The 26,551-nt window shown below is 35.2% G+C and overlaps 1 protein-coding gene across 1 annotated transcript in view; it reads left to right on the forward strand.

Annotated features, from left to right (window-relative positions):
- RTTN (rotatin) overlaps positions 1-26,551 on the forward strand; it is a 107,236-nt gene that overhangs the window by 41,411 nt on the left and 39,274 nt on the right. The window contains exons 19-32 of the mRNA XM_026699448.2: positions 347-435; positions 1,848-1,965; positions 2,261-2,357; positions 3,933-4,001; positions 5,086-5,274; positions 5,900-6,139; positions 6,817-6,961; positions 8,204-8,358; positions 9,132-9,351; positions 10,705-10,833; positions 12,531-12,638; positions 15,520-15,678; positions 17,151-17,222; positions 25,044-25,236. Coding sequence (XP_026555233.2) covers positions 347-435; positions 1,848-1,965; positions 2,261-2,357; positions 3,933-4,001; positions 5,086-5,274; positions 5,900-6,139; positions 6,817-6,961; positions 8,204-8,358; positions 9,132-9,351; positions 10,705-10,833; positions 12,531-12,638; positions 15,520-15,678; positions 17,151-17,222; positions 25,044-25,236 — 1,983 coding nt within the window. The remainder of the gene's footprint in view (positions 1-346; positions 436-1,847; positions 1,966-2,260; positions 2,358-3,932; positions 4,002-5,085; positions 5,275-5,899; positions 6,140-6,816; positions 6,962-8,203; positions 8,359-9,131; positions 9,352-10,704; positions 10,834-12,530; positions 12,639-15,519; positions 15,679-17,150; positions 17,223-25,043; positions 25,237-26,551) is intronic.

Consider the following 26,551-nt stretch of genomic DNA (forward strand, 5'->3'; position numbering starts at 1 on the left):
AATTGGGATTCATGATTCACTATTTAAATCTAATTTAATGATTGCAGGAAGGAGACACATACTTATCTGTACCTAGTTTATCTAATATATAAACTAGTACCCATTTATAGATAAAGCAGTTCTGAATCCATCTGAATCCAGTGTTATATGTTGTTCTAAAGCTGGGGTCTCCAAACTTGGCAACTTTAAGACTTGTGCACTTCAACTCCCAGAATTCCTCAACCAGCCATGCTGACTGGGGAATTCTGGAAGTTGAAGTGCACACATCTTCAAGTTGCCAAATTTGGAGACCCCTGTTCTAAAGTGTGTATATGGAAAGTTAATGTTTTATTTTTTTCCGTTCTAGATTCTAAATTGCATCCAATTATCAAAAATATGGGCGCAGTGGACAGAATTCTTGCTTACTTTACTAAGTGTGTTGCTCAGAATGGCAAGGTAAATCTACTTCAACTTTTTTTTTCAGAAGAACCATTCCAGGGTTCCAAATATTGTATGTTCAATCAAATAATTTTGGGTAGGAATTAAATATTTTCTATGTGGAATATGAGAAGTATTATCTCAGGATGGCGACTAAACATGTGGACTGCAATGAAAGGAAATTTCGGTGTCTAATTCGTTGAGTCTAGTATCACTTCTTCGCTTTGTTAAAAAACGCTAAATAAATCTTCATACAGAAACTTGCCATTTAAATAAGCAGAGGAAGAAAGGAGCTAAGATGGAACCCCAGACTCATGTTCTTTCTCTCCTCTCTTCTCTTGCTATTTGATTAGGAGGCAAAATAGTTTGTTATAATTTAGCTGGTCCCCAAGTTTAAAAAGTAGCGCTCATAAATGGCCACATCACAAATGGCTAAATAAGAGCATTCCAGTTTGTTACCTTATTTAGGAATTGATTAATTTAAAAAACAATGCTAGCATTTCATTTCTTTTTCTACAAAACCACATATATGATGTCCACTTTCCTCATAGAAAATGTTATATTTTTTAAAAAAACCAGCAGCTTACCTGCGAGGAAGGAGTGAAGAATGATGGGAATTAGGAAGATACTAATTTTTTTCTTGTCTACACGAATACAATGTAATATCATTAGTAGCCATGTGCGAAGATAGGTGGGTCATGGCAGTGGGTTGAGGGAAAGTGGGAAGCCAGAAAGGAATGGTGGTTAAATCCTATTGAAACTCAGATGGTTCAGATGGTAGATAAATTTACATGGTGGTTCCTGCAGGCTGAGTCTCAACTCAGTAGTATTGCTGAAGGACTGCAGGAGTAGCCAAATGAATCCTATCAGTTATTAAATAATGTGTTTAGTTTTTTCTTCATGATTTAAATGATGCCAAAACCAATCAAGTCCCCCACTTCAGAGATTTTGGAACAATATTACTTGTATATCTAAGAATGGTTTGTTCAGTTTCATGATTACAATACAATTTTCCTGGCAGAAACTAATTTTGTAAACAAATTTAGAAGGACTTTATTTAAAACAATAATAGAAACCTTCATTTAATTTAATTCTAATTATCTGTGAGTGAATTGGGATGAAATATTAAAAGCTCTTGCAAATTTTCCTCTATATTAGATGTTCTGTGTTGTAAAAGAAAACAAAGAGGCTTGCTTCAAAAAATGTGTCACAGATTATTTCTAATGCCTTTATGTCTTTGGAATTAAATATTAAAATACGAGCTTTTTATGAGAAGTAGATTATATGGATTTGTGAATAATGGAATAAAGTAACATACTGAAAGACATTACTTTAAACTTCCAAGAGTGTTGATTTCAGAGAAGTTCAGAATGCTTAGTAGGTTACTACTATAGATTTTAGTTAACAAACCCTTTTTTAAATTTTGATAGATCATGAACTGTATGATGTTGCCATGTCTTGCGCTTTTGCGGAAACTTCTCTCTGCTGATCCAGTCAAACGCCTGTTATTGGCTTACCAGTCTTCTGTCTTGCTTGTGTTATTTAGAGGTAACATCATCAAAGCAAACTAAAATTTGCTTTTTGTTTTTATATCTTTAAATTAAGCAAATAAATATCAGGAGCGATATTTTTACAAATATTTTGTTCCCAAAAATCTGGATATATTTGGATTTTCTACACTGCCATTTTAGGAGCAAAATTAATATTTCCCATATGTCTTAATTGCTACATCATAAGAGCAAGTACTTAATTTTGATGTTCTTTGGAAATTTGGAATTTAGACTCTTGAAAGCCTTTATGCTGTTTAGAAAAAAAAATGTAACTGTCTCTATTCTATTTTCAGTTGCCTTGATATTCCAAGATTATGATGCTATCACGAGTGAAACAGCAGTATTACTTTGTCTACTACTTTTTGATGAAGCAGCAAGGAAAGAGATGTGGTAGGGTAATTTCTATAGAGATTGGTTCTGTGTTACTTCATTACTCCTGCAAGCAAACTATTCTTTTAGTGCCAGCTGCAATATATGTAGATTATAGACAACATTTATGCCTGTATATCACATGCATTCTCTGTCTCTCTCTCTCTTAAACTCCCTCTCTCTCTCCCCCTCCCTCCCCCCCCTCCCCCGTTGCCTGCATTTATCAAATAGAATATAAAACAGTGGCTGATTGTCGCCTTGCCTTTCACTATAGCACTATTTTAAATTATATAGATGCAAACATCAGAGTAGCATGGTACCTGCTGACATCTTGGAATAATCAAAGCCTATCATTGCTAGAAATATAATCAGACCTACTTTTCTGCTCACATTAGAGGAAATGTTTCAGGACCTTTTACCAAAACAGCTCCATCGGCTACAAGGTGACTAATTAAGATGTGCTAAGGTAATAAATGCAGAACAGAAAGATGTGACAGATGTTTCCATCCCATATTAATTGCTGATGGGTTAATAAAAATGCTGTACTAAAACCTCTTACCACAAAGGTGTTGTTAAGGGTAATATCTATATTTTTAGTAATGCCGTTATTGCAAAATACGTTTGGATAACATTGAAATAATAACTCATCAAATGAAGCGTTGATTCAGATATTCAATCTTATAGTTAAAATAAATTTTAATTCTCTTTATAACCTGAAAATTGGCCACTTTATTTTAGGTAATCCTGCTGGTGTGATTATTTGAAATACCGTTGGCAGAAATTACTTTACGTTCTATTTCAAGGTGCTATTTTATTAGCATCTTGTTCTTTCAATTCTACGCCACCCTAAGTTGTTTTTGAGAAGGCACTTATACATTTTATATAAGATGTGAAATATTTTAAGAGTTATTTAAAAACAGGATTTTAAAAAAGATATTTGTTTTCTTAAATATTTTGTCAGATGTGCATATTCTAGCTTGTCGCTTTCAAAAATGTCTGCTTTGGGCTGTTGAATGGAAAGGGGTTTTGCAAGGAAAGCAGCAGGAGGGCACCCCAGTTTCAATGAGTGGCAATCAATCTGGTCTTTCATGACCAGGCAGCCATATTTTGATATTTTATATTGTCCTTCTGATCCTGCCTCCCGCTTCCCCACTTTATATTGCTGATATTGTAAGGGCTGAAGCTGATGAGTTGGAAACCAGAATTTCCCAGGCTAGAAAGTATCCTTATTTCAGTATTTATTAGCTGCCTTCCAAGATTGTCAAAGATTAATATCTTTAAAAGGGTGTTTGATACTTTGTCCTGGAGCCTGGCAAATCCTTGTTGTGTATCAGGCTTCCTTCTTGTCTGGAAGTCCTATCGAATCTTTTGACAAATTTAGCCAATTTTTGAATAAGAAGAAAGCTAAGGACTTGGATTTGGTACTTTATGATAGACATAAAGCTAAAACGTAGATTTCCTTCACTACCCTTTGAGCATTGCCCTGTGTAGATATGGCAGTGCTTAGCTAAACATATATGACATTTAAGGCATATACTGATTAATACCTAGGATCTTCTTTGGTTTTGTTTGAATTTGTTGGTTTGTTTTATGTAGGGCTGATACTGTTTCCTGTGATCCTTCCAGCATTTCCCACTTCACCTTGCCTGTTGCTGTTGTAAGGAGGTAAGAGATATTAATCATGTTAAGAGTTAACCATGCAGAAATATTGGTTTTTGCACTGTGAAGGAAATATTTTAAATAAAAAAAAATCTAGAAAACCTTTCACGTATGTTTGAAGGACTAACTAGCCTCGGGCCTGCATGCTCCTCTAGGCTTCCCATGTGCGGCCAGAGAGCCATATTCTGACTCCTGTTTGGAAGGCCAGGAGAGTAGAGGCCCACCTAACCTCTAGGTGGGGGAGATAAAGTATTCCACAGGGTGGGGGCAACAGTAGGGAAAGCTTTCTTTGATCAATTTATGTTGCTCCTTTCCACCCACAACACTACTCTGTTGAGAATACCTGAATTTTATGTATTTTTGTAAGCAGTTTACACATTTTTTTTCCTTTTGTTACTCTGTAATTATATTTTCCCATCTAGCATCGGTCAAAAACGGGACACCGACTCACAGAATTTTAAGCAATGGTTGAGGTTGTTTGAGCAGTCCAAAGTGACATAGTTCATATATTAACCATAAGCCATGATTTGCAAAGCAGAAGGTCTGAGTTCATTCATGCTGATGAAAATCAAACAAGCTACAATTGTGGCTTAAATGTAGTTAGTAGTTTTCAATTTATTGCAATAAATGATAGGCTGGCCTTAATTGAAAGTATGTGTGAACCTCAATCACTATATTTTGTTAAACCAAAGTATGTGTGAACCTCAATCACTATATTTTGTTAAACCATGATTAAAACAAACTATGTCTTAATTCAGTGTGTATACTCTATCAATACACAGAGCTAAAATATTACAATGCTCCTGTTGACTTGCTGTTTGTTCAAGGTATAACTTAAGATGGGGTATAAGAAAGTTATTTTTCAATTGGGTTCTAGTTTATGATCAACTGATTCTATAGAATTGGTTGAAGTAGATTAATGTGGAGACTGTCAGTAACCTTAATAGGAACTTATTATATATACATTTGTAAGAGTAGTGTGTAAAGAAATATTTTAGAAGTCTTACCATGACTATAATCAAATAGTGATCAGTAGAAATTTTGTTCTCTGAAAACAGCACTTTCAGTTTGTCCATTTTTATTCCTAAAGGTATCATCTACCTATTAAACTCTCTGCACATCATGCTGTCAGTCCTAACTCAGTGGTGTTACCATTTTCTTGTGAATTCTGGGCTTCAAAACACGTGTCAGATATGCTAAAAATGGCTTGGAACTTGTCTTGGTTCCATGGAGCAGATAATTTAGTTGCACTTGCCAGTTATGAGACAGCAGCAGAACAGTAAGCTATTCATTTTGTTGTTCCAATTTGTATTTAAAAAAAGAGCAGTCCTGACTTAGTTTTGGGTCTTCACTTGGAAATGTTTATACTTTTGTTTTAATTAATGGCACCTACCATAAAACACTGAAACTCCATTTGGGAATAGGGTTGGGAATCTTAGACTTCAAATCCTGCCATTTCCAGCTAGTATGATTAATGAATCAGGGATAGAGAAAACAGGAACCCAAGAATGTTTTAAAATCAGGGATTCCTAATAAATTTTCCAGCCAGAGATCCATTCTCCAAATCATTAACAAGCAATAAAACAGGCAGTTCATTTCTCCCATATCCTTAGTTTTTCCTTAAACTTTCCGTAGCTTCAATCTTGATTGGGCGTATTTTTGTGATAGTTTTTGTGTATTCTGTAATGGGTGTGTTATAAAAAGGACTGTAGTGAAAGATTTCTTCATGAACTGCCCCACAGAACAAGAAGACAAATTCTATTGACAAAACCAAAAAGATAAAATTTTAAATTAATGTGATTAAAGAAGAAAAAACAAAATATAAATTGAGATGCTATATTCGTTGGTTATTTTAAAATAAATCCTTTAATTGTCATTTTAACGTTCTTTTTTTTTAAATGCAGATTTTCCAGCACTTTAAAGCTCTCCTCAGAAGATATTAATATCCTTAAGTTAACGTGTGCAACCTTCGGTCTGCAGGATTGTTTTAATGCCATCACTCAAGCAGCATCCCACAGGGAAGTTAGGGCTGCTGTCACAAAAATGATTTTTTATATTTTGAACGATAGACTGGCATTAATGTGCAGCGGTAGTCCTGGTGGAGCCACTTTCAAATCGTTGGCTTGGCAAACAGCATTAAGCAGGTTGGTATGTAAGAACAAGGTACCTAACTGACTACAAAGCCATCTGTCACTGTAGATTTAGCTTCAACATTTTCAAAGACAGCCAGTTTCTTTAGAATCTTCCCAAGCATTTTTTTGCAGCAAGACATGCCTTTGAAAACGGTAAATCAGTTGTATTTAGCAACCAAAAAGGAAGTTTTAACATTCACAGGCTGGTTAAAGATAAAGCAGTGCTACAAAACATATTTGGCCCTTTTTCCCTTCCTACTGTAAGCACTGCATTCATCTGCCTGCCAGAATATTGTTAGGAATGCCTAGATCAGTGAGATGCCTGATTCTGGCAATTTTCCGGCTGTATGATTTGAATATACAGATGGTCCATGGAGGCTAAATGCATAAAGGATAGGGAAAAAGTTAAAGGCAATACATTTCTTCTTTGACCATTCCTTCTGCTATGTTTTTTTTTTTAAATATGGTGTTTCATAGTTGAACTTTTTGATGTTTATTATTTTTATTATTATTTTAAAAAGGCCTCTTGTATTCATCTGCTTTGTATTTCTGACATTTATATTTAGCATCAGCACGTTGCTGTTTTCAGTCTCTAAGTTTAACTTTATATTTCAGCAAACTACCTTAATCATGTAATGCTAGTGACAGGATACTGCTACATGTGCAACATTATGGTTTGTGCGTAACAGGTTTCTTCAAGTGCTTCCAGCGTCTTCAGAGGATGAAAAACTTTTGGCTGATGTCATATCTTTTTTAAACAAGTTTATGAAAGAACAGAAGAATATTTCAGAGTTTGAGCACCTAAAATGGATCCTGGACGTGGCCCTGAAGCATGTACGGGTCTTGAGTAACACCTGATTTCAACGGATTATGTATTTTCATATACCGTTGTACCTTGGTATTCAACTGCTTTGAAACTCAATTGAATTTGGTAATCAATGCATTTTGGCACAAACATTTTGTCCCAATTCTCAATGTTTGTTTGGTACTCAATGTCGGTATTGGCTGCCTTGTCACTCACTACATTATTCCTTATGGGAAAAATGTGTTTAGTATTCATCATTTTAGGTAATCATCACATTTCTTGTAACCAATTTATAATGAATACCAGAGTACTCCTGTACATACAAATCTGTGCTGTTATATTTGTCTCAAAAGACTATCTCTACTTAGTATACTTACTATGTGTATATAATAAGTATAAGAAGGGGTCAATTTCTTTTCTTTTTCTTTTTGGATGGAGTACTCTGTATGGATAATCTAACTTAGAAGATGACAATTTTTTCCCATACTATGGTCTAAAATCCTGACCCAGCCTACTGGAATGAATTGGAGGAGGAGTCCCTTCTAGGGACTCTTTTTAGAAAAAGAGCCTTTGTCCCATTAGTCACTCACTCATTCATTCATTAGATTTTTATCCAACCATTATTAAAAGATATCTCATATAAAGGTAAGGTGTCATATAAAGTTAAGATCCTTGTGTGTCTAATCACACTTGGCCAATAAAGTATTCTATTCTATTCTATTCTATTCTATTCTATTCTATTCTATTCTATTCTATTCTATTCTATTCTATTCTATTCTATTCTATGCACGAGCTTCCACAACAAGAAGCATGTGCATTAGAAACAATCATGATTTCAGAATAAAAATCAATTTTAGATTAGGAGAAATGCATGCTTGCCATAGAATGACTTTTGTAACAGGAAGTACATTTAAATATATTCACCAAAAGAAAACTGATTTCAAAAACTCACTGAATCTGGTAGATTGTAGCCAAGGTGTCAGTGTCAATTAATAAACCATTGGGTAAATTTGTCATATCTCTGCCAGGAAACTCTTACCATCTGCTTGCTTCAATTTTTATCTCATTGAAATTAGTTTATTGAGTAACTGGCGATCTCCATTATGCAGCGTATTAATTCTGTATTAAGAAAAATTATTCTTAAATAGCTTATTTCTAATATGAAAAAAGCATGTCAACTGCTAGTTTCAACTTGAGTTTTATGCTTTGTTGGAGAATAGGTAATGAAACATATGTTCTATAATGATGTTATGCCTTGATCTCCTGTGCAGAATCCAAAATCTCTATTAGATCTTGTGGTACCACCAGAATCTCCGGCCCAAGATGAAGCTGATGAGCTAAAGACAGCTGTAAGACAACAATTGCAGAAAGAATTGATTGCTTTCTTTAATACACTTCTACTCCGTTTCATGTCTGTTACTGACAGGTATGGCATAAAATGAGATAGCCAGCAATAAATTCATTAGTATAATTATTTGCTTCTTAAAGTTGAAGATCTGATGTCCCAGGACCACAATCGGCCTCCTCAAAGCTTAATTAGAATCCCAGGAGTCCTTCAGAAGTTTCCTTCTGGTTTCTTGTCAAGATTTCTGAAGTTGTTTGCCTTTGTCTACTTCAGCGGTGTCAAAACTCAATTTCATTGAGGACTATATCAGAGTTATGTTTGACCTCAGGGACCAGGTGGGCATGACCAGGGTGGGCATGGCCAGTTTGACATAACTCGTGTTGTGAGCATCCTTCCCAGGCTCCATTTTTGGCTGTGATAACCTGCGGCGCTCTGCCAGTGAAATTAGAGGTCAGGAGGGCCACACGTGGCCCTCCCAATCTCAGTTTTTCACTGGCAGAGCGCTGCAGGAGGCTGTTGCAGGCCAAAATGGAGCTCAGGAGGGCCACACACAGCCCTTCCAAGCGATGTTTTTGCTGGCAGAGGCACCGTGGCCCAATCCTTCACTGTTTTCAGGGTGGCCCCGCAGGCCAGATCTAAGCACCCCACAGGCTGGATGCGGCCCGCAGTCCTTGAGTTTGACATCTGTGGTCTATTTCCTAGGTCTGAGTGGGAAAGATTGGCCCAAGGTCACCCAGATATCTTCCTACCTAAAGTGTGATAGAAGTCCCAATCTCCTGGTTACTAGCCTGGTGTCTTAACCACTAGACCAAACTGGCTCTCTAATACCCTATTTTTTCTCTATTTTTTTACAGGAAAGATTTGGAACTTACTGGCTATTTCCGAACAGAACTAGCTTTGAAGCTTCTGCAGTATTTGCGAGTAACAGATGCCCCTCATTTCTATGGATTACCGTTTTTGGAAAGGACATTAAATAGTATGGTTCATGTCACAGCATTGCCAGGCTGGAGTTCATACTCTGTCACAGTGGAGCCATTCATGATTTGCAAGAAATATTTAGCTGGGCTTCTTGAGGTAAATGAACAATGAATAAATTTTGTGTGATTGGGAAATAAAGAGTGGATTGACCCTGCTTTAAACAGAATGCTTGATACTCCAGCCAAGATTTCATCAGAGAGAAGGGGGACAAGTTTCACTGTGTCCTGTACAATTGGAAGTTCTTCTAGGGAACTCATCTTTTGAAAACATTTAATGTAGTATTTTACCAGGTTCTGGTCAATGAATAGTTTTATTAATAACTGTTGTATGTTTACACCTTTCATTACTGTGGGCTACAAATGTGTGTCTATTGCTAATTTTATAAAACACACTTGTCATATAATAGTTACCCTTCTGAACATGAATTAGATAGAAAATACATATATTGGATTTTATTTTCAAATAGCTTCCATATTACTTGGTTAATTTCTAAAAACAAAAGCCTAATCCTCAAATCATTTCCTTTGTGAGAGCACCACAAATAGACTCTAACATTTTAACATAGAGCCCAGTAGAATATAATATTTTTTAATTGTTGTTATGTGTAATTTAAATATCATATGTTCATCATTGTGTTAGAAAAAATACTTCGCAGCTGAAAAAAGTCTTAGAGAAACTTTTGTGTAATTAATAAGAAAAAAATCTTCCTGCTGGACTGCAGTCTAAATGAGAGATCAGGAAAGAATGGAGCCTTACAATGTGACAAGGGATTTTGTAGTATCTTTTCAGTTAGTATACTTAATTGCAACAAAATGAGTAAGGGGGAGAGTGAATTAGCTTTCCTCAACCATAATTCATCTGATCAGATCCATTTCCTGCTACACCTGTTATCTATCCCTTAAAAATAACAGAAATTTTATGAAAGACATCCTATATCACATCTAATTTGAGTTTTGCAGAGTTTAGAAAATGAACTAAATGATAGTTTAAATAAGCAGAATAAAATTATGGTAATCCAGATCTTTAGATGTACATTATGCAGGCATAATTCTTTTAAAGGAAATATTATCTCTCAGTTTATATACCCAGATATATTGCACAATAGCTGTCAGCTTTTCAGGCCTTGATTAAAATTCTACAGGCTTTTAAACTTTCCCACTCTTTGTATATCCCCAAAGTGACACAATTAACACATTTTTTGCATCTTACATCTGGCCAGCGTCCAGTAAGGACAAGAATTAATAATTGCTGAATGTATGCATTGAGATAGTCGAAGCTATTTCGGAATTCAGAAAGAACAGAATCTGCATGTAAACGAACTTTCAGTTCCCCAAGCAGCCTTCAAAATTGTTCCAGAGTTTAACTTTAAGGGTTGATAAGCTGATATCTGCGACAAAGTTGTGATGCCTTTGAACAGCATTTTTTTTTTTTTTTTGCTTCTCCTTTCAGGTCATCTCATCTTTTTATGTTGAGTGGGGAGGCAATGCCATGTCTTTCATGGGAAAAGGTGTTACCAAGAGTGCTGTCCTTTGTTTGCTTCACTTGTCCCATGAAATGAGTGTTCAGGCTCTAGATGAGGTATGAAAACAATAAGATAAACTTCACTTTGATTATTACATTGCTTAGTACAGGCATGTTTGGAACAGGGCCGCGCAAATGGAGGTCAGCGCCTGCGTGCACGCAAAGCTTCCCTCATACCAGCAGTGGCCGCTCACACAAATGGAGCTGTGCAGGCAGGGAACTATCTTCTGTCCCCCCACTGGGCCACCAAGCCAGAAAGGTTGGACAATGGGCACCACTGGCTTGGTACAACTTTTTTCGCACCTCACTATTCTTGATATTATTTTTATATTGCAGCATGAATACTTTATTTTTGGCTTGTAAGAAGTAGGACCAGGACCATTGCCCTCCATACTGATGACTGATTAAATGTATAGTAAAGTTTAAAATGTATCGAGGTTATATGACTAGATACTTAAAATAGATTGTTTGGTAATCAGTGGATGGTAATTTTTAGCCCCCCCCCCCTCCCATTAGAGAGTAACAAATTTTTTAAAGTATATAACAGTTTATTGCATGGGTGTCAAACTTGTGGCGTCACATGATACGTGATGTATCATGACTTTTCCCTTCACTAAAATAAGGGTGGGCATGGCCAGCACAAGATGCATCTGCCCCGCAGGCCGTGAGTTTGACACCCCTGGTTTATTGTAATTGTCCATTCTATGCATTCAGTGGAATAAAAGTCAACATACCTACTGTATAACGTGAAATTTGACTATACAACATCTGATCAGTTTATTCATCTTATATGCTTATATGCAAATTAAATCTAAGTTCTCTTGCTAGACACCTATACCGGTTTGCTTTGGTGCTATATTATAATAGATATGAGTAATCTCTGACCCTTGGGCCATATGTGGGCCCCAACTAATGTCAAAACTCCTCCATCAGTGATCAGTCAAGATTTCTAGTAAGAGAAATGTATTCTTTCAGCCTTTTGATGATGGGAAGGAGAACTGAGTATCAAAAACTGAGGTGAATTGATATCTTCATTTGTTTTTTTAAGTCTGCTTTTGTTACGTTAATGTGTAACCACCACTACATTTAAATGTGGCTGAACTAAAAATAATGGTGTCCATAATTGTTGCGAGAAACTGAAAGTAAGAACAACATATCTAGAAATTAAGCTTTTCTCCAGTAAATTCCAGAAACCTTTTATATAAAACCTTTTTGTTCTGTTTCAGAGCTATTTCCTCCAGAGAATACACCATAAGGACTCTTTTGCAACTAGGCTAGATGAAATAGTTAGTTACATTCCTATAAAAGATATAGACTGTATCTTTTGTTTTGTATTCTATGATCCTTAGGTTTTTAATTGTATATTCAGCTTAATTTAACCAACAATAACCTTTAATAAAACTTTAATGTTAAATTAGCATAACCTTTTCATACATTTATAACTTCAAATATAAAATCCATTTTGTAAAGGAAGCGAAATGAGTTCCTAGTTTAATTTTTACTTCCATTTTTCCAAACTTTACTAGATTATATGGTGACCTTTCCCCCTGTGCTTTTAACTTTACAAAATATACTAGTATTCTTTTATTATGTGTGCTATATAAGCATTGGTTTAGAATATGCATTTCATTGACTTAAAAATTCATAGGTTTAAATGTTGGAAGATATATAAACAGTTTGTAGTATATGTAAACTGACTTTGGAAAGAATCCAAAGATTGTTTGTACTGTTTTTAACAGAAATTTCATTTTTAGGATTGGGTTTCTCTCTGGTTCTTGCCATATGATATCAGTGAAGAACAAGGTCAATTTCGTCAAGGCTTAGCGTGGCTTATTCCATTATGGGTAGATAGAGACCCCGAGGTTAGTAAAAATCACATCTTTTATTGCATATTTTTCCATTGTCGTGGCCATAATAGTGCTGTTCTTCTAGTGAAAATATTATTTACCAACTTGGCCCCCAGGCTGGAAACTGCAGAGGTAGGAAATAATGTTCTTAGCATCTTAGATCTTGTGTGGTTATTTCTTCATTCAGCATCGAGCAAGGAAAGAATTTTAGATTGTTTGGTCCTTGTGTTACTGTTTATCTGTACCACAACCACAGTATACAAAGGAGAAACTTTCCTTTTGTTGTTTTGCAAACCAAAACAAATGGATTCTCCCTAACCTTTCCTGGCCATACAACACTGGATTAATGCCAACAGAGGCAGGATCTTTTTAAACACAACTGATGCCGATCATTTTTCCTTTGAATTTGTTTGTTCACAATAAATATACTCAGGATCTTGAGTTTACATGTATGCAATTTTTTCTTACCTTTCATTGACATATATACGAATGATTATTAATAAACTCGCTGCTTGCTTTCTGCCTTGAATTTTTGAAATAACTGAAATGGGAATTTGCTGCATCTAAGGCTTCCCAATTAACAGAAGTTTTTCATCTTTTTGAAGAGACTTCAGAAATCACCAACTTGTTCTTAAAATATTTAAATAACATTGTTTGCTCTGCCGTAGACCTCAATCACTTGTGCGATGCTTTTCTTTTTTTATTTGGGATGGTTAGGGAATCAGAAGTCTGTAACATAGTCACCATTATGATCAAATTGTAAATTGTTCTAGCAATTGTCAGCTACTAGATAAATAAGAAAGGCAGATGTTTTGCTTCTGTGCAAAGATTAGCATACAAAATGGCACAGCTTTTGAAAACAAGAACTAAAATTGGATAGAAATTATTCCTTTGCACTGCCCTAATCTAACTTCTGCTGCAATGTAAGAGTTTTCATTATATTTTGCCTTGTATCTAGTGTTGATCTACATAGGCTATTAAAGTGAGTGAGTGAGTGTTTGTTTGTATGTGTGTGTGTGTGTGTGTGCCTACACACATGCAGCATACCATTTCATTGTGTGGATTGGACATCTGGTTCACATTGGGTTTTTAATGTGCTCTTTAGTACTGAAAAAAGTTCACTCAAAGCTTTTGAGCAAGGAGAAGAATGGGCACAGATTTCTTTTTTTCAGTGGTTGTGGATAAGTTGAATGAGAGGAAAAAAGAGAAGGAGTAATTGAAGGAAAACAATCATTATTATAGCCAAATAATTAAATATAAAAGTGGAAGGATCTGGATGAAATAATCCCAACTTTCTGAAGTTATATTGTCCATCTATAAACTAAGACAGCAGTTGGAAATAATAGCTGTTATAACAACTTCTTTCTTGTCTCTCTGCATTGATCAATATGAAAAGTATGAATTACAGAAGAAAATCCGATTTTCTGTTGATGGATTACCTATTGTTGGAATAACCAACTTGCATATTATTGCTATAGCACAGGCCATTCACTGCTGTAATAGGTGAACATACATTTGTTCAACTTAAAAGTATATTTTAGAAATCTCCCTTATATGGGAATATATCATTGCTTCCAAGGAAAGAAAAAGCATACCTTGCTTTTTCTTGAACCATTGTTTCCAAAAGCCCACACTGCTACCCTTGGCTAGTTTGGTTGAAATCTCACAGGAAAAAAGTGGTGACATGGTAAAGGATATGAGAATTTGTGACTTCTGGCTTTCTTCAACAGTCATTAGAAGTGTAACTTTCATTTTTTCTATTATTATTTTTCTAATCATCAGATCCATATGTCCTAATTTAATTTTTTTCTGTTTTGTGCAAAAAGTCCTAAAGGGGTTTCCAATCAGCCTTATGATTAATCAGTCTTTTTTCTCATCAAAGTAATCAATTAATGCCATCTCAGCTAGATCTACCATCCCATTTTTCCATTTTACCATTGTAGTGTCAAATATTTCCGTTGTTATACATATAAAAGTCTTGCTGCTGCTATTACACATAGAAAAATAATTCCAAGAAGAGTTCCATGAATTTTTTTTCAACTAGTTGCTCATCAGTCCCAAGAGGAATATCTCTGGTTTCAATTGTATGTTAATCTTTAAAATTTTAGGAATTAATATATGCATTTTAATCCAATTCTTTTTAGCTGTTTTACATTGCACCAAGCATTATAAAAACTCTCTTCTTGTTCACATTCCCAACATACATTTGAGGTATCTGTATACATTTAAGATTATTTTTCTAGTGGAAAATACAAATGACACATTATTTAACTTAAAAAATCTCTTAAGACTATATGTTCAGCAAAATCGATGATAGCTAATCATGGATTCAAAAATGTTTAATAGATAAAGTTGTAATTTTCTCTGTTTTGCATTCTAATGCATAAAATGTTTTCATGCATAAGACTGTTAGAATCAGAAAAACTTTTTGCATATTGTGGGGGAAGAGAAAAAAAGATAAAATCAAATTTAGTTTACTGATATTTTAAATTTGGATTTTTTAAAAAATTCATTAGGGTTTAGGATAAAAAGTTTGTCTTCATGCATATGTGCTACTATAGTTTTATAGGAAAATGATTAGTTTCTTATGTTTGAAAATATTTATCCTACAAGACTTTGTATGATCCTTTAATTCCATTAATTCCTAAAAGCGTATGTTTAATATTAGCCACTAGGTTGAGGCAAATAATTTAAAAACAACACTAATTAATCAGTTCTTAATTTAAACAGTTATGTATAAATTATCAACATGCTATATAAAATGCATTGAAAAGTTTAATGGGATGATGAGTTTTAATATATAAATATAAACATCCAGAGTTGTGCTTTAAGATAAGCAGCCACGCAAATGTTTAAATAAATTTAATGTGATGATTTTTTTTTCCATTGCTATTAGGTAAAGTTCACTTCACTTGCAATAGGATCAGCGCTTACGTCACTAGACAGGGGCTGCTTCGCTTTAGCAGAAAGTTGCCAGAACATATCAGGAGGATTATGGGGAACTGTAATTAACATCCTCCTGGATAAATCAGAATGCAGCATGGTGCGAAGAGAGGTTTGTAAATCCCACAATTGTAAAAATGAATTTTCAGCTGATTATAACTTGATACTTTTGGATTGAATCAAATGCCTACATCAGTATTTCTCAACAAATGGTGGGATTCAAATTTTTTTGCTTCCAGTTCTGTGGGTGTGGCTTGGTGGACGTGGCAGTGGAAGAAAAAATCTCCAGTCAGAGGCGGTATTTGCCAGTTCTTCGAACTTCTCAACATTTCTGCTACCGATTCTCAAGAGCTAGTCAGAACCTGCTGAATAGTGCCTCTGTTCTCAACCTCAGCACTTTTTAAGACAGGTGGACTTCAACTCCCTGAAGTCCCCAGTCCACCCATCTTAAAGGTGCTGAGTTTGAGAAATGCTAGTCTACATCATTTATCTAGAAAAGTGTGCAGAGAAAACTATCTTCTCTCTGTCTCTTCTGAAAAGATTCTCCAAGGAACAGCAAACAATGAAAACAGTTACAGTGTGAAAGTAAAAGCAAAACTTTGAGAGCAAATGCTTCTTATACGAATGGTGCTAGAGTTATCATCTGCTGCTTTAGATACATTGCTCCAAGAGACTTCAGTAATACTTATCTATTGATTCTAATATATGTGTGTGTGTGTGTGTGTGTGTGTGTGTGTGTGTGTACAGTATATACATATGTTTTCATAGATTTTCACGGGTACAGGTATACAGGTATCACTGCTTGCACTGGCATGAAGCCGAAAGCACCAGCTTGAGGATGGCGAGTGGGACCTCACCGAAATGTTTATTAAGAGTATACTCTTAATCTTACACAGGAAAAGACCCGAACACACCTAGACCTCTGTGTGTGTGTGTGTGTGTGTGCGCACGCATGTGTGTATATGTATATATATGAGAATAGGATATTTCCTATACCTATATCCAATAAGGTCATTAAACCACTTTTTGTGTTTTCCCCAAGACCTTTCTTACTCCTGTTTTTCACACAGCATAAGATGTCTCTAGACTGGCCATCTAGGCATTCTGGGATTGCAATTTCCCAGGAGAAAAATGTAAAATAATGAAACCATTTTCCATAATAATTTTAAGGGATCTTTCTCCACAGTGTAAGCCAACAAAATTAGCCATTATGAAAAATTAAGCAATATGAAGCAATTTTCGGACTGAACTGTAACAATTAAAACATTAGCACTAAAAATAAATGTAATAGTAGCTGAATTACAAATACTGTCATCTTTTTAAGCTGTTGATCTGTGTAAGAATTTGTTGGAAAAATTGCATAGAAAGGAAATTTTCTCTCTCTGCTTCAGTTCTAACAAAATGCAAAAAATGATTTCTTTTTAAATAATCCACTGCATAGCCAAAAGCTTAAAACAGAAAACTTATACAGTATGAATTTAATGTATACTTTGCATTGCATTGATTTAGTATGTACTAGCCTAGGTTCTTTTAACTGCAGCCAGATGGCACTGTTGATTTTTGTCTTTTTTCTTTTCTTTGTAGGCTGCATTTATCCTTCAGAATCTTTTAGTTATCCCACTACCCACTGAAGAAGCTAAGGACTCCAATTGGCAGGTGATTGGTTGCTTTATATGTTATTACTGTTTGTCAGTAAGATTTTATGCCCAACAATTTGTAATTTAGCAAGAGTGCAAACTGTTTTAGATGTACCTAGATATGAAAATATGCACAATTTGCCTTGTTAATAGAGATGCAAAAGGTGTTTTTTCTCCTAGTCTTGTTGACCCTCAGACAATATATAGACAAAAACAAAAACTATATTAGACAAAAACAAAAACTTGGTGGTTTTCAAGTTATGCTAACCTAAAAAGTAGATTTAGAAATGTCTTGAAAATAGAATATAGAATGACAGAGTTAGAAGGGACCTTGGAGGTCATCTAGTCCCCTACTCGAGCAGGAGAATTTATTAATATTAGCCTCTACTTAGGATCGAACTCACAGCTTCCTGATCGTGAGGCAAGAGCTCCACCTCTAATCACCTCTTACAAGAGTCTCTTACTAGTCTCAACTTTCAAATAAGATTCACAAGTATTTTTCATTTTAAAAAGAACATATGTCTGACTTCAGTTTGACTGATAAACGTAATTTAGTTGTAATTTACCATCATAGAAGCAGTGGTCCTAAGGCCATAGGATTATGTGGCTTTTTCCATATAAAGATACAGGTGTGATCTCTGAGAGGCAAATCCACCATCCCATTCCTTCTCCCTTGCTATCAAACTGATTGGATTCAATTTGTTTTATGCATTTTATGTTACAATATTTGTCAAGATTTCCCCATCAAAATGCTTTCCACGGTGATTCAGAATTAATTTATAGGTTGATGATGGCCAAAGCAGGGGTGGGGAACTATGGTTCTTTTACAATCTATGAACTTCAACTCCCACAACTCCTGAGCCACATGGATGGATCTAGTCAAATGAAGTGTGTCAGTGTGGATGAAATAATGCTGCTTAAGTATTGTTTTCTTGTAGTTGCGGAGAATTTATGTAACAAACGTAACACAGCTTTTTAAAGCTGCCTTTGGAATGCCTGATACTGTTGATATAATATGATGGTATCATATTGTCCCTGTCTCTGTTCTCCTCAAAGTTGGACTTAGAAAAGGGGAAGTATTAAGTATTAATAAGCAGGTATTCTTTTTTCAATGATTTTATTAGAGATTATATTATATAGGTAAAACTTATACAACTACAAAATAGATACATTAAAGAAAAATAAATAAAAAATAAGGTGCAGAAGAGCATTAACAGAAGAAAAAGGTAAAAAAAAATTCTTCCCCTTCATCCCCAGCAAGTATAATATTAAGAACTTACCACTAACTCTTAAAATCTAACATCTCTTCATTCCATAATTTTCCCCAGTATCTATAAACCCATCTTTAAAACCTCATCCCTCACTATTAAACCACAAAAGTCCAGCAGGGATTGTAAGAAATGACAACATAAATATTACAATTTATCTGCTGTACCCAGATTGAAACCATCCTTTCTCTTTAAATAAATCTTATCTCTCTTAAAATAATAAAAATTCAACCTCACTCAAAAATAATTAAGCATTACCAGAAATAGCCATCATAATCCAGTCCTAATCAAGAAGCTATTCAACATTCCCCAAAATAATCTTTTAACCTTAGTGAAATAAATTAATTTTATAAACTATCTGTGGACAGTCTTTTAAAATCCTCAAAGAAAGTTCTAGCATCTGTCTTCTCTCAGAGTTCTTTTCTTCATTTTTATCAAGTTCTCTTTGTACTACCAGCAAACCCCTCTTTTATTTCTAGCAAACCACTCTTTTAAATTTAGTGTAAGGGAATAATCCAAATCACTCATCTGGTTTATTATTTGTGTTTCTTTTTCAATTTTTAATAATCATCTTTCATTTGTAAATCCATTGTTTCCATCTTTTACAAACTGTGATTTTTAATTCCATCTCTAAATCAATTTCAGTTTTCTTCAGTGGGGCTTAATCCTCTGCAATTACATCAGCACTGCTAGTTAAGAGTTAAATAGGTCAAAAACTTCATGTTACCATGAATGAAATGGCATTTCTTTCAAAGTAGTCTTCTGGTGCCCTCTAATGTCTAATCTTCAAAGTCTTGAATCAGTACAGATTATAAACAGAACATTTTTCCCCAGGGGAGAGAATCCTTTCAATCAATGTCCAAATCTTAAATCTATCCATGTCCCTAATCTGTTTGAAACTTTCTAAAATCAAGGATAATCATCCTTTTGCTGTATATTCCAGAAAATACAGATCTTTATACTTGTAGTTAAACTGCTTTTTTAAAGGATTGAAGGACACTCAACCAGCAATTTTCATAAAATGTGTCAGCCTGAAGGTTCTCAATCTTTAAAGAAAGCCAAAGAATAATAAATAAATAAAATTCAAAATGATTAAGAAGAGACAAGCCAGTTGAATTTAAAATCCATATACGCAATATTAGTGGCTGTAAACACAATGTAATGTGACTCCCAGCTGATAGCAGGCCTACTGCAAAAACACATACGGGTGATCAGATTTTCTCTCTTTAACTCCAGAGAGACTTCAGCTACCCTGTTCCTGCAATTTGGCATTTTCTTTACCACTCACTGGAAGTTTAAGCCTGCATTCTTCAGTTCTTCTTCAAAAATCGCTAATATTCTTACTCCTCTTACCTGCTGAAACTCTAAACAGACTAGAATTGCCTTTGTTTGCAGTGGGAGACTGTCTTTTGGGTTTAGTAATAAAAGTTATAGGGCCAGAAAACCTTTTTCACAGTTAAAGGAACAAAGGAATCTCCATGACAGCAAGACTCACTACTTGGACTGATGTTTGGCTCTGTTATCCTCAAAGGTAGTGGCATCAAAGAGAGATATCTGAAAGCAGGCATTGACAGAAATGTGATGTTATTCAAACAGTTATTTGCAAAATTACGTTTTAAAACAACTTAATATAGCTACTTGAAGGACATAGAGATAAAAATGGAATTCCTGCTTTGGGGAACAGTGCCAACCCAGATTAGTAATAGACAGTTTGGCAAGCTGCCTATTTGAGGCTTGTCAGTGTGAAGCTGTTATCTTAATGCTTTTTAGTATGCTTGTGATTAACTTTAAATATTTCATGGATGCTTAAGAACTCTCTTTCAATAGTAAATCTGCGCTTTTAAAATAAACCTTATTGGATTGGACCCAGTGAGTGTTGGTTGTGTGTGAGAGAAAGCAAGTATTAGCATATGCGGTAGAAACATCAGTTGAAAAACTGACAAAGGGTGTAATAGGTTTTCTAGCCATTCTTCCTTTCTCTTCAGCAAAATTGAAGCAGTGTTTTTTTCTCCCAAATTCATTGCACTAGTGTGAAATGTAAAATAATAATATGACACATTGCTCTTCTCTCTTTCTTTCTCTCTCTCTCCCTTTATAAGTGAGGCGGGGAGAGAGAATGTTCTTGTGCTGTATACATATATTTTTAGAGAAGTACCTATTGCATCAGCAGACTGTCTACCCAACAGAGTTGAAATAGAGTGGGTTAATTAGTTCAAGTTTCTTGAGTCACTGGTGGAAGAACAGAAATCAGCATCAAAAGGAGGAGTACACATCAGAATTGGCAGGGCTACTGCTTTTCTTTGAATGTGGTGTCTCGTTTCACTGAAAACTAAGATTATGGGCACTGTCCTGCTGGTCTTGCTCAAATCTTACAGATTTGAGACATGGGCATGGTTAAATGTAGACCTGAAAAAGCTTGATGGTTTCCTAATGTGACACCAACAGCATCCTCTGGAACCCCCCTCCACAACTGTCTGAAGATACTGTAAGAATTGAGATTCAGTAAATAACCTATAAGAGAGGTTGAAATACAACATGCAGATTAAGATGGTTTGGACATGTATGCAGAATGGAAGAACATCACCTTCACAGATCACTATGGAAAAAATAATCCACACAGAGGAAGTTTCAGTGAACAGCACCAACAAAAATATGGCCAAAGCAAATGGAAGATGGACTGAAAAAAACCTAAGACTCAATTTAAATGATACAAAATAAGCAGCCCACAGTTGGAAAACATGCAAAACCAGTGTAACAGAAGCATACTGGCTCTATGGTTAACATTGTCCAGATGCTCACTAAAGAAATGAAAATCAAACCTAAAATTTGTGATGGCTATTTACAACCTAAGGTATATATTGATAATCTAGACTTTAGGACTGATAGCATAAGAATGAATTTGGCAAGAGTCTTCACAACAGATTTTCATTTATTGAATGAAAGATGTCAGTGCTGCCTGCTAGTTCTACTGTATATTGGAATTAACACAATTTTAGATGCTACTGAGAAGATAGCATAAAGATTAATATAATTTTAGGTGCTACTGCAGTGCTAGTGTAAAGAGCCACAGTGACACTTTGATTCTAACAGGTTCAAGGTTGACTCAGCTTTCCATCCTTCTGAGGTGGGTAAAATGAGGACCCAGATTGTTGGGGGCAATTGGCTGACTCTGTAAACAGCTTAGAGAGAGCTGTAAAGCATTGTGAAGCTGTATATAAGTTTATTTGCTATTGCTATTGCTAAAGATACTATTGCCACTTAAAACAGATGCAACCTATGTTTATCATGTTAGAATTATAACTGAAATCACATAGGATTTTCTCAAACAAGGGTAAGACAACTGAAAAATGAAACACAGCCATATTTTTTCAGTTTATTTCTTTTAAAATATTTTAAAAATTGGATGTTACTTGACTATACTGAAGACTATACCTGAGGTTCCCACCCAGATTTCTGATATCTGACTCATTTTTAATCTGGCCTGTAATGTAAGAAACTAGAATTCTAGGATACTGTAATCAGTTCTTTTTGTATTAATACATTTTGCAGCATCGTGTTCCTACTTCTGTCAACATACACAGTCAATCCCAAATTTGCTCAAGTCTTCAACTGCAATTAAGAAGCATTCACCTCGCAATTAAATTTGCTATTTCAAATGGAAAATAACCAACTATTAATGAACTATTCACCTGCAAAGTGTTGATAGAATTTCTGAGTTTTTAAACAAATGGTACCGATTCAGTAGTGTAAGATGATTTTGCAAGAAGCCAATTAGTTAAGTATGTTTTTGTGACTGAGTGATGCTAAACAATTCCTTTCAAGGTATCATCATTTTTCAAAGGATGCACTAAATTCTGTAAAAGTCATAGTTGCAAATAGGGAGTCAATTGTTTTCATCCCACACCATTCAGAACCACATATAACCCAATGTCTCATCCATGAAATGAGTGTTCCCATTTCATGGTTTTTCTGAATCATGCAAGGAGCCCACAGTGGGAGAAAATATGGTGGTTTGGGAGGGCAGGACACATGTTACATGCAAGCAATCCATGACTGAGAATTGGCCTAAAGTTTTAATGCAAAGATTATTTAAATTATATATCTTATTTTAATGTTTGAATATTGTTATGAAGAAGAGCAGATTGAGTAGTGCATGAGATTAAGATTCATTGTATTATTATCAGAACAATTAATTTACAAGGATGATTATTTATGGATTAGTATTTTCTTTTCTTACAAACAATATTTTTGAAGTCAGTAATCACCACATCTATTTCCAATTAAGTGGATCAAAAATGTTATATAGTTTCAAGGTGGTTAGTATCATTTCACATGCATGATTATGACTCCAGTGGTTTTAATATACCTTTGAGACTGTAAACTACTAGGCATAAAAATCTAAAATTGGATTCAGTTGAGTCAAGTATTTAAAAAAATTGACTCAATGTGATGATCATTCCTGGGCATCTGCAAAGCTGTCATGCTTGATTTGGTCAGTACATCTTGCTTGGATAGTCTGAACTTTAATTCCCATTTTCTGTGGTAGAATTAAAGCACACATGCCCAGATAATTAAGCAATTTTTCCCCTTGTGGCTCATTTGAAACAAAAAGTAGTGACAAATATTTTTTATTCGTAAAGGTTGGGAGGGGAAAACAAAGGACTTCCATAAATATATGTTTATAAATTCCTTCTTTTTAACATCTTGAAATGTTTTAATAATCAATTGTGGCCACTGAATTCACCAATCATTTTTGGAATGAGATTTACTCATTTTTTTTATTCCTCGTGGACTAGCCCCTGCGGTTTTCTTACAAGGCTTTTCAGAAGTGGTTTGCCATTGTTTATTTATTTGGTTTGTCAATTGCTACAAGATAATAGGTATAAGTAAAAACATAGTTATGAATACATGGATACATATAAGAAAAATAAAAGAAACAATAGGACAGGGATGGTAGGCACGTTGGTGCGCTTATGCACGCCCCCTACAGACCTCTTAGGAAAGGGGTGAGGTCAATAGCAGACAGTCTAAAGTTAAAGATTTTGGGGTTGGGGAAAAAAACACAGAGTTAGGTAGAGTATTCCAGACATTGACCACTCTGTTGCTGAAGTCGTATTTCCTGCAATCAAGTTTGGTGCAATTAACCTTGAGTTTGTATCTATTGTTTGCTCTTGTATTGTTATGGTTGAAGCTGAAGTATTCATTGACAATGTATGATTTTATATACTATACTTAGATAGGACCAAAGGTGGCATAGTTCTAGGTTTTCTAGGTCTAGAATTTCAAGTCTGGTGGCATAAGGTATTCTGCAACGAGTAGAGGAGTGGAGAACTCTTCTTGTGAAATATTTCTGGACTTTTTCAACTGTGTTAATATCAGATACGTAATGTGGGTTCCAGACTGATGACCTGTATTCAAATATTGGTCTAGCGAATATTTTGTATGCTCTAGTTAGTAGTGTAATATTACCAGAGAAAAAGCTACGTAAGATTAGGTTAACAACTCTTAAAGCCTTTTTGGCTATGTACTTACAGTGGGCTCTAGCACTCAGATCATTAGAGATGAGTACTCCAAGGTCCTTGACAGAGTTTGGATCATCAACAAGGTCTTGACTATTCAGCCTGTATTTTATTTTCTGATTTATTTATTTTTTGCCAATATGCAAGACAGAGCATTTATTTATTGAGATTTGAAGTTGCTACTTGTTTGACCATTCTGATAACATAGTCAAGGTCTTTTTGAAGAGTAGCAATATTGTCTGTGGTGTTGAATAGCTTTACATCATCAGCGAAGAGAATGCAGTTGCTCTTAATATGATCACAGTGGTTATTTATCTGGAGTATGAAAAGAGTTGGTCCTAGAACACTGCCTTGGGGGACACCACTGTTGACAGGTACAAAATTTGATAGGACGCTCCCAATTTTGACCATTTGTTGTCTATTTGACAGGAATGCTTCTATCCAATTATGCTGGTGTCCAGAGATACCATAAGATTTTAGTTTTAGGAGTAGTTTGTCATGTACCACTGAATCAAAGGCTTTACAGAAGTCTATGTAGATTGCGTCTATTGCTTTGCCCTGATCAAGTTGTGTAGTCCATATGTTTTTGCAGTGTAAGTGTTGCAGATTACAGGGTAGTTTTACAACCAGTCCTCACATTTACAACTGTCATAATCTCCCATTCCTATTTGCATGTTTCACATCTGGCCTCTGACAAATATTGTCAGTGGAGAAGCCGGCGGTGAAATTGCAAGTCATGTTCATGTTCCTTTAATGATCTGTGGTGACTCGTGTAACGATCAAATGGGAAGTGACGTAAATCAGATGTAATCATGGGATGTTTTGCTTAATGTCTGTGTTGCTTAGCAACAGAGCTGCCGATCCCAGTTGTAGTCACTAAGCGTGGACTGCCTGTAAACAAAATCCTCAAAACTGAAAAAAAGGAGGCGAGGAGGAAATTTCATTTGTGGTATCCTATCTTTGAGACATAAGAAGCTATAATGTAAGAAGAAGAACATTTTCACATCTTCCTCCCTCCCTCCCTCCCTCCCTTCCTCCATCCCTTCCTCCTAGGGGCCTTGTGTACATGATGAAGCAACTGGTCTATCTCTGTCTGGAAAACCTGCGCTGCAGGCCTTGCTCTATTATTGCCACTTCTATGAGCATTTGAATGAGATGGTAAAGGTATGCTACCTGGGTCGGTATACATTTGATGTGGATTTTTCCTTGGGAGATCAGCTGGTATCAACAAAGAATGGCATGAATGGTAAGTGATATTTCCAAGAATTCACATAGTGTGAATGTCACTGCTCTTTCCCATGTTCTCAATAATTTCTTCTCATGATCACAGTTTTAATTATGTGATAATCTAAAGTATTGTCCTCTGTGAATATGTAATGCTACAATACTTTGCATTTCTAAAGTAAACAAAACCCTTGCTCCTTAATCTAGTTCAGTTAGATTAAAAAATGTGTTTGTAGTTGGAGGTAGAAAAGGAATTAGTTTTGGTTTTTTTTTTAGTAAAGGTTATTTATTCTTTCTCATTATGAAAAAGAATAATTGACTGTGTGGAATTTCTAAAATGTATACATTAATTAAAACCTTAAGGAGAATATCTCCATAATGTAAAGAAAGGAAGAGGCTGAAAAACTCTAAGATACTGCCTACAAAAAATAGACTGGTAGTTTATCTCTCTTTGTGACTGTGTTAATGACCTCCTGTGAGAAATTCCATACTGGGTTTATGAAATACTTTTTCATTTCATGAGAATTTTTGGCAGCACTCCATAGTGCGCAAGGGCCACTTCATATGTATTCTTTGAAGGGAACATAGTGGAAACTATCAATTCTCAGTACATCCTAGAGATTTGTTTGGCAGACAATTAGGTTGGATACACGAAGTAAACAGTTGGTGGCTTAGTGCTGTCTCTTGAATAAAATGATAGGGAACTTGTGGCTGCGTTCTTTGCAGTCAGCATTCCCCCCTTCTCCATCCTGCTAAATCAAGTGTATCTTCACCTAAAGTCTATTCACTGTTGGGTAAATCAATATCTCAGAGCGTAAGATTATACACAACAGTTTGTCATCAGTTCTATGGCATAAAATGCTTATTAGTGAAGATTAATTACTATGTCCCACATTTCAGCTTCACAATTCAAGGCACATCATATGCTAAATATTGAATTTTTTTTTAAAAAAAACATTTTTATATTTATAAAGAAAAACCTTTCTAAGCATTTCACAAACAGTTGACTTTGTTTACTGGATAATGAAAGGGGATGTTTAAAAGTTTGATATAATTAAGTAGGGAGATCTACTTAGGCTAATCGTGTTTTCGTGGTGTCATGGTTGCCTGAGTGAAGCTTATGGATGACCAAGTTATTCTTTGATATCTTTGACACCACAGCTCACTATCTACAGCAGAGGTGGGGAACTATGGCCCATTTATGATTTGTGAACTTTAACTCCAGAATTCTTGAGACATGGTGGCTCAGGGATTCTGGGAGTTGAAGTCCACAAGTCATAAAATGGCCATAGTTACCCACCCCGATCTACAGGGAAGAGTAAACCTATGCCCAGATT

The sequence above is a fragment of the Pseudonaja textilis genome, chromosome 3 (assembly GCF_049901715.1).
Source record: "Pseudonaja textilis isolate UNSWEBS1 chromosome 3, rPseTex1.2, whole genome shotgun sequence".
NCBI classification, from domain to species: Eukaryota; Metazoa; Chordata; class Lepidosauria; order Squamata; family Elapidae; genus Pseudonaja; species Pseudonaja textilis.